The 9,221-nt window shown below is 43.8% G+C and overlaps 1 protein-coding gene and 1 long non-coding RNA gene across 2 annotated transcripts in view; both read left to right on the plus strand.

The window, feature by feature from the left end:
- Positions 1-1,029, plus strand: part of rimbp2a (RIMS binding protein 2a) — a 51,879-nt gene extending 50,850 nt beyond the window's left edge. Inside the window, 1 exon segment of the mRNA XM_070850716.1 lies at positions 793-1,029. Coding sequence (XP_070706817.1) covers positions 793-1,029 — 237 coding nt within the window.
- The window catches only part of LOC139219083 (uncharacterized), a 348,076-nt gene that overhangs the window by 266,434 nt on the left and 72,421 nt on the right, over positions 1-9,221 (plus strand). The gene's annotated exons all lie outside the window — the stretch shown is intronic.

Below are 9,221 nucleotides of genomic sequence, written 5' to 3' on the forward strand. Positions count from 1 at the left end.
TGTTTCTGTGTATCCAGCTGCTGCATTAGAAGAGAAGCCTGGTATCTACAGTTGTGTCCCTGGGTGTTGTACTGTATATGACTGTACTGTATGTTCCCTCATGGCCTCACTGATGGTGGACTTCTCCAGCTCTGTGGTGTGCTGATGTCGTGCTCAACATTTGATGGCTCCTCCTCAGTGTTTCTTCTACATATGTACTGTGTGTGTGTGTGTGTGTGTGTGTGTGTGTGTGTGTGGAAACATACTGTCAGCTTAACACAGGTGGACGGGCAGACAGGTGACAGCGCTGGCCATTTTAATACAGTATTAAAGTTGTATTCAGTGTGGATGTTATCAGGTAGTTTCCAATTTTAAATCCTGTTTTTCTCCTCAGTTCTCAGACTGAATCTGCTAAAACTTTGCTCTTTCAGTTGCATTCTTTAATAATATAAGATTTATTTTCACTACTTGATTTAGTGATGACAGTTGAATACGTTTGTAAATAGATTCAAACTAAGATCATACTCATCATGGTGTCTGGCACCAAATGTGTTCTGATGCTGTGTCATGTATACAGGTGCCGTTTGGCTGTGATGAGAAAGAGAAAAAACTCCCCTGACCTGACAGACAGACAGACAGACAGACAGACAGACAGACAGACAGACAGACAGACAGACAGACAGACAGACAGACAGACAGACAGACAGACAGACAGACAGACAGACAGAGGCCTGCTCTGCGGAGTGACAGTGTTGCTTCCTTTTTAATGCGCTGCCCCATGCCTCCACACCTCCCCATCACTTCTCTCCCCAGGCCACGACAGAAACCACCGACACGGTCGACAACGACGCCGCGCCCGTCCGAGCGCCGTCCCCGATTGTTCGGCCCCTCCTCCCGGGCACCATGAGACCCCTCAGCCCTACAAGGGGCCCCCACGTTCCCCTGGACCCCCGGGACCCGAGGGACGCCCAGGATCTGGCAAACAAGAAGAAGAAGGGAATACTCTCCAAGGGGAAGAAGCTGCTGAAGAGACTCTCCCCCGTGAAGTAGAAAAGCATCCATGTACAGTCCGTGCACATGCTGGGCTCTGTATATTGCATCCATACAATCAGCTCTGATCCAACAACACGTGACAGAGAGGATGAGAGCTTTGTCTCCTGGACTGCGTGAGCCTATTTGAATATAACCAGTGATACAGTTATTCATGTTTGGTGATGGATACAAATCAAACTAAATTATGTACAGTGCAGTGCCAAAACGAAGAGAGAGGTCACCTGCAGACACAAAAACATGTTACTGTGATGTATTTTAAATCATCGGATGACAAAAAAAAAACAAAAAAAACAACTAGGATTTTCATGACATGTATTTTTTCTCTTTATCATTTTTCTTCTTTTTCATTAATCAAAGGAACTGTGCATTTATTTGAAGCAGGGTAGCTGTGAAAACAAAGCATCTGATCTCATCTAACAGGCTTTCCTCAGCAAAGAACATCAATTTCTGCGGAGCATTGATGTCACTACAAGGAAACAGACCATGCTCCTCTAAGAAAATCTCGAATAGACTACACTGTTATTGAGGCATTCTGTGAAGTAATGCTGGCTGCTAACACAAAGGCTTTATTCAGTGCAATATCATAGAGGCGGTAGCATATGTGAGAAGAAAAGACACATTTTCACTTGTACCTGTGACTCAGCAAAGAATTATCTGTGATGAAAGGAGTTTATAGAAAAGAATAGCAGATTGGCAACAGGGCATTAACTGTCAGAAACACCGGGCGAGCGTAGCTGTCTCAGTGGCCTTTATGAAAACAATATGAGCGTGACATTCCTCGTTTGATTCCAAGGTTGATTTACACCAGGTTTCTGTTTTATAACGGGTCGCTCGTGATTTCTTATTTATGGGAATTAAATAAGAGCAGAAATGTTTGTTGTCCTCGCTGTCAAACTGTCATGAAACGCCTAGTTCAAGACAAAATTTTTGTGTCTGTCTTCCTATTGCACAAAGGTGGGTGTTTATGTCTGATGATTGGTAAAAAGAAATGTTTTGTGTGCCTGTGTGTGTGTGTGTGTGTGTGTGTGTGTGTGTGAGTGTGTATGTGATACATTCATGTTTTGCACCTTTCACGTTTCTTGTACACTTGAGATTTATTTTATTATTTTATTCTGAAGGAGAGGCCATGTAGTGATTGGTCCTGTGATGTAGTGATGTGCTGCTACCTCCATTGCCTGTGCACTGTTTAGTTCTGTTGTCTCATGTTGATATAGAGGGCCACGCTGAAGTATAGTAGAAATTACCAATCAAAATGTCAAGATGTGCATTGTTCTCTGGTTCTCTTTCACCCACCTGAGGTCTGTGGAGAGGAACACTAACACTTCACCTGTCATACCTGGCTTCATTCATGCTCTACATGGCTGGTACTTCAACACAGGAGTACTAAAGGGAATCTGGAACAGAGCAGATTTTTACTTCATCCCCGTGATCTTTAATTTAGAAATGTGTGAAAAAGCAGACGCACTCAGAGTCTGGAGAGCGAAGGCACTAATCAGTAATGCCAATATTCTGTTGTTGCTCCATTTAGTTTGTTGACTCACTGAATGTTTTATATATTTAATCGGCTCTCCAAAAGCAATCAAACCTATTTGCATAATGCTACTAAAAGATTTGCACCAGGAAATGTAATGAGATCACTAGAAACCACTTAATTCCCTCCAGGCTACCACACTGATTTTCTACTAAATCAGCTGCTCGTTCAGTGTCAGCGTACAAAAGATGTATCTTGATAACAGGACAGATTAGGCTGCATGGAGGGAGAGAATACAGTTTTTCTTTAGTGAAGTTTAATGACAGCATTTCACTCTTAATTTTGTTTGAAAGACTTTTTCTCCCAATATTCTGTTCCAATTTCATCAATTCATTAATTTAACCTTCCTTTGTCCGTCCGCGGCCACAAATTCAAATTCAACTCTCTAAAAGTTTTTGAGGCTTTTCATATCCGCTTGAATGGAAAAAGCTGGAGCTTGGAGAGAGAATCAAAGTGTAATTGGATGCCTCTAAAAGAAAGGAACGAAAATAGGACAAAAAGAAAAACCATTGGAAGAGATTAATGTCTTTCAAAGACTCTCAAACTGCAGTGCTAACCTTCCACCTCACCGATCACATCCTGCTCATAATCTGTCCTACCTCACCTTCTGGCTCTGGAGGAGGCAGTCATCGTGTGTGAGCTCTGCAGGATTATGGAAGAAACAAAACCCCAGATGTTTTAAGTTAGAATTTCGTTTTTGAAAGCAAATATTCAAACCTGCAATCTGTACCAAGGCTTTGTGTGCTGAGGAGGTGACTAAAAGTCCTCAAGAACTCATTTAGCAAGTGGAGAAACAGTACGTCTCGTAGCTTTAATGATTTAAAAACTTCTATTTTCTGTGTTTGGTTTTAAACACCCATCCTGTCCTGTTTATCTCCAGTCGTCCCTTGTACTTGAAAGATGAGTCAGATGTGAGTTGTTGTTGTGTGAAACAGGGTTCCCCTCCTCATTATTTGTTAATATTATTGATTAAATGCAATGACAAGAGAGGGTTTGCCAAAATGGAATGTAAGAAAAGTTCAGCTGGCGTTTACATCTGATTCTTTTTGTTCCAAAGCTGTTTATGTGCAGTTCTTCATTCAATCTGTCACAAAGTTGAAATGCTGTAATATGGTGTCCCAATACCAAATCATTCACCTGTGGATGGGTGTAGTGTCTCTGAACGCTGTAGCTCTTTTGTACTTTGATCCATTTGTAGATAATTTATAAATGTTTCTACTTGATTTTACGACAGCCTTTTTGTTAGTGCACTGAGATTTCCTCTCCCTGTAAAAGACTGCAAGCATTCTCCATAGTGTCCTTTGAAATCAGATGTATCAGTCCACCGTATGTGCTTGCTTTGTGAGTCAAAGTTTAAAAAAGAAAAAAAAAAGAAAAAGAGAAATCATTGGACAGTATTTATGGTGATTAATTATGTGTGGGTGTGCATGTGAAAAGCTTTTATAACCAAATTAAATTTGATATTTTTTAGAAAAACCGCTGCTTGCGCTCATTTGTGCGTGTTGATACAGCAAAGACTGAGTGAAGCTAACACTCACCTCACGGGCTCTGGAGGGTTTCAGCTAAAAAGAAGAGAGATGACGGTTCTTTATTTGGATCAGCACTAGTTTGACATCATCATTAGACCTGGAGTGATGAAGCTGACAGGTGGCTAAGATCCACTAACATGTATGGAGGTGTGCAGTAGGTGGCATGAGAACGATGCATGGAGCTGAAAAAGAGCACATTGTAGGGAGATCACCTGGGTTTGTGCTTCAAGCACTCTATCAGAGACCATCAGCGAGGCTTATTTTTATGACAGAGCCACTCACAGCCGACACTTATGTTCTTCTCAAATGAATGAAGCGAGGGGCTGAGCACAGGCTATTAGTGGCTCTTCCTCTAAGGAAAATGCTCGTCAGTGGCGACCGTGTTCTAATGGCTGCAGTCAAATGTATTACAGAGGTTTTTCTGTGGATCTGTTGGCAAGTAGCACACTTTTCTCCCTGTGAGGCCAGAACCAAAAGCCAGATCATGCTTTCAGTCTGAAGCCAGCACACTTTGTGAAGGTGCACACTACAACTGCTGGCTTGCTGCGTCACAGGCTGCTTGGTGGCACATGGAGTGTTTGATTCAGTCATGACCCCGGGCTGTAATCAGCTGCAACCAGTGGCTGTTTGGAGAGAATGACAATAACATGACAGTGACAAATTATGATTTAATGAATTGATTTATGCAGATTTGATTACACTACCATCTAAATTACAATCTCATCCAAATTCAGTGCCCTCTCCACCAGCAGGCTCATGGTTGGCTGTCAATCAGCACTGAAGATCACAACAAATCACACGGTCATTACGCCAACGACTAAAAGCTGAAGAGATGGTGACAATGCAGAGTCTGCTAGGAGGTCCATAAACAATAAGACAAACAGAGAACAGGACAGACGTGCTTTCAAAGCCACAAGAAGAGGAAATAAGTGAAGTGCTGTTAGAGGAGACCTGAAGAAAAAGAAGAATCAAAGTGATTTCAGGATCATGTTTGTCTTTTTTCACGTCCAGGCGTGTGTGAAGCTGCCAGACGTGCTGCCGTCTTACTGCTGTGACGCCAGAAACCTCAAGAGGGCAGCAGTGCTGTTCAGATGTGTTGGGGCGGCTGGTGTGAGTCTGCAGTCTCACAAAGAGGGATGTGATACATGAGGGGCCAGAGCCAAGTCTCATCAATGGATTTAATCTGATTAAACAGTCGCTGTTGTCTGCACTGTAACCATAAGCACACAGACACAAAATTCCTCCTCCTCCTCCTCCTCCTCCTCCTTTCCATACACCCCTCTCTGAAGGCATATTTGTTTTCACTATTTGCTTAATTTTAATGTTGATTCAAGCAGGGAAAGAACCTCACAGACTGAGAAAATACTGCAGTCTTTCAGCAGGATTATGCTGAAACACCCGTTCTCTTCTCGGGGAGGTAAGAAAGAAAGGAGATTGAATTTGTAAATCAATTAATCTTTTGTTTTGTTGCTTCTAATATATTTGCCCTAAAGTGTCGTCCCTCCCTGTCCTTCCTCTCCTCTCCCCTCCCCTCCCTTCCTTCCCCCCCTCCTCTTCCTCTTGCTCTTGCCCTTATTTTCCCTCGCTATCCAGCAGATCTATATTGAGCTGTAAGTCTCTGGAGTCCCCGAGGGCTTGGATGTTTAAAATTCTTGCCAGTTGTAACCTCTCTATCACTCGCTTTCGTCCCACCTGCCACGCCACCAGAGGGGGGCACGAGGAGACATCCATCTTCTGCCGGCCTTTCTGAATATTTCACAAAACCTCAGAGTGCCAGTTAAACACTCCACGTCCGTTTGACCCCGCTGCCCCCAAATCACAGCAGGGATCTCCCAAGTAAAATATTTTAATTTGACTTTGATATACCGAGAGACCTTTTGTCATGTGGCGAGTTAGAGATTACTTTTGAAGTCTCTGGGCCTGAACAGTTTTTAAAACTTCACTAAGTTCATACGGTGGGTGTGTGATAAAGAGAACACATACAGAGCACAATTAACCAGCTCGAAGGCCTCGGGGCAGAAAAATCACCCTCCTTTATTCACACCCCCTTTCCTCCCACCCGTAATGTACACAACGACCACGGTAGCTTCACTAAACTGTCCTCTCATGCTGGATTACCAAAACACAAGACATGCACATCTATCACAAATGAAACACGCTTCACATTTCACCACAACTTTCCCTCATCAGTGCAAAGCAGCGGCGTGCAGGCTGTCTGTGGGGCCTCGGCAGGCACACTATGGGCGATGTGCACAGACTTAATTAGCACTGGAAACCTCAGTAAATAGAAACAGAGTAGAATGCTCAATGAGACGAAATTCAAAAATACTAAAGGAGACTATTAGATAATGAATATACATATAACTAAAATTATCCCAAACTAATTCACACTCAATGAACCTGTAGCCTTTGGGTCCCCTGAGGGTCTGGGGCCCTTGAGCTGCCTGTCTGCTTTGTAATCCAGGCTTGTTTACATAAAATAGAAATCTTTTTTTTGGTGCACGCTTTAAAAGGACTATTATTATACACACTCATAATACTCACAGCTATTTATGGAAACTTTTGGCAATTAAAGGTGATCTGATGCTGTGTTATGACCCGGAGCTGTGTTCAGAGAGTTTTACACAATACCTTTAATCAGCTGTGGCGAGAAACATTCTCAACAAAAAAGCTGCATCGTGCTGAAAAGTTCCTCTGTGTGTCCGTCCGTCCATCCTCTCAAACATTAATGCATTTCCCAGCAGGCCGGCTTGATGCAAGCCTCTTACCTGTCCATCACGGTGCTCTGAGGGCAGGCTGTCGGGGGGGGAGGATATAGCACCTGGCTGGTAACTCATTTGAGGCGTCCCACAGGGGGGGGTGCTGATGTTTATGGCAGCATGCTCAGAGATGAGCATCCATTCGTCATCAGTGGAAGAATGCTGGCTGACGTCAGTGAGGGGAGGAAGCCAGGGCGCAGGCTGCTGCTTGGTGATTCATCTTGGGCTCAGACTGCTTGGAGTGGGAGACGTCCACTGGGCACAGCTTGGCTGGAGAGCCCTCGGAGCTTTAACACCACGAGTGCTGAAAAGAGCGGCTGGCCAGCTTCCCCCTGGCAGGCTGCAGTGCTAAGTGTTATTACACAGGTGTAACGGCAGCTATATGTTCTGCGACTGGACTCCAGCACTCCCCAGAGAGCGCAGCAGAGAATACAGAAGCACTTTACAATGATTTCCACTCAGAGGGCCATATAAATGCTTATGGCTCCAATTGTCTTGGATATTCATGAACAACTTTTTCTGTCATTATCATATTTGTGAGGCCGCTGTAACAAGTGGAAGCCTAATCCTTGTTTGATGGATAGATAAAAGTTAAGGCAATAGGATTATTGGAAGATGGAACATTATTATAGTTCATTATCCATCACTGAGCTGGATTACTGTCAGTAAAGGTTGATAGATCCATTAATCATATGCTGAAGCCAGAGAGCACTGAGGAGTCACAGGCTGGTCACAGTTCACCTGGATGTCAGCTTCCAGGTGAGAGCTGTGACATCAGTGTGTGCAGTGCCATTTGTCCAACATTAAGACGTGAGCTCTTTTTAATTTGTATTAGAATCAGTTAATCAGTCCAAGGGAGCAGTGCGTTGGCAGACGTGATGCTTCTACATACACAGATTGTTTTAAAATCTGGGAATGTGTTTACAATTCATGTGACTTTTTCAGATTTGTAATACATTTGCATAGTAACAGCTCCGACAACACTGTGAGTCTGCAGCCATGCCAGCAACTGCACTCAAGTACAGCTGAGGATGAGGTCATGAACCAAATTATTACATGTACTAACATGTTGATCTGATGATGGCGCTGGATGCAAAGTAAAGGGATCACCAGTGTGAATACAGTTCATCCTGAGGGGGACACCAGCGTCTGCACCTGTTTTGATGGCAATCCATCTAATAGATATTTGACCAATCGACCGTCTGACTGTTTGACCGACGTTTCATCCCCACAGTCACGTGGCTTAAAGGAGTCAGCGGTCTGTTTTCTGAATTCCTGACTAAGCTTTCTGTTTCTACGTCTCAATGAGCCGCAGTTTCCTGTTTAAAGGAATTAACATATCTGCAGGGATTTAGGTCTTGACCCGTGTTGCTCCACATCAAATGACCTCCAGAAACCTTTGCGCCACCTGGCAGCAGCTTCATATCTGGTATCGGAGTCACACATGGTGCATTGGACCTCCTCTCTGTCATCTCTAATAGCAGCAGCAGCAGGTTGCATGTCTGGAAAAACAACTGAGATCTGGAGACGTTCCCAGACTCAACAGTCGGTGGCCTCTGCCACTGTCAGCATTAATAATCTCATCGAGCCAAAAACACAGACGAACTGCTCAAATTAAAGCTCAGTGGCTTCAAGATGCAACGCATTTACTAACGCAGGATTGTAAACACCACAGCGATGCGTACAGTAAAATCAAGCTCCCCTCGCCAGATAATACAGACTGCACAAGTTCCTCAAAGTTTTATTGGCATTCAGAGATCCCTAAATGTCCCTCAAAGGCACATTTATTTATTTTAATCAGCCTCTGCTGTCAGGAGAGGAAATGTTTATTCGCCAATGATGCCTGCATGCATAATGCTGTCACCTTGGCACTTGTGCCACCCTGCAATAAAACAGGCACGGTAGGTTTAGTTGGCAGACACATTCTGCCAGTAAAGCACATTTGTTTCAGAGAACAGGCATTTAGGGGGATGCTGGAGAGCAGAGAAGTGAAGACTAGTCTGACCAAGCTCATTAAACCCACTAGGTGTTCCTTACCATACATCTGATGTCAGCACTTAGTCCAGTGTCGCTGTTCAGAGGTGGATGGATGCCACAGTGCTTAAAGTGTGCACCCCCCCTCGCTCTAAGACATAAAACCGCTCATATTATCATGTGGCTCACTGCAACAAGGCATCATGCTATTTCTGCTCAGGCTTTGAACACACTGACGCTCGGTGCACCTCATTTTAATGAGTGTGTGGAACTTCAGGTCAAGGCAGATGAAGTGATACACATGAAAAGAGGAAAAAAATCACCCATTCTGTTAAGAAATTAACTGTGGCCTGAAGGCCTGCAGCAGCTCTAACTTACTCTACTTGATACTGAGCA

Source organism: Pempheris klunzingeri, chromosome 19 (genome assembly GCF_042242105.1).
Source record: "Pempheris klunzingeri isolate RE-2024b chromosome 19, fPemKlu1.hap1, whole genome shotgun sequence".
NCBI lineage: Eukaryota > Metazoa > Chordata > Actinopteri > Acropomatiformes > Pempheridae > Pempheris > Pempheris klunzingeri.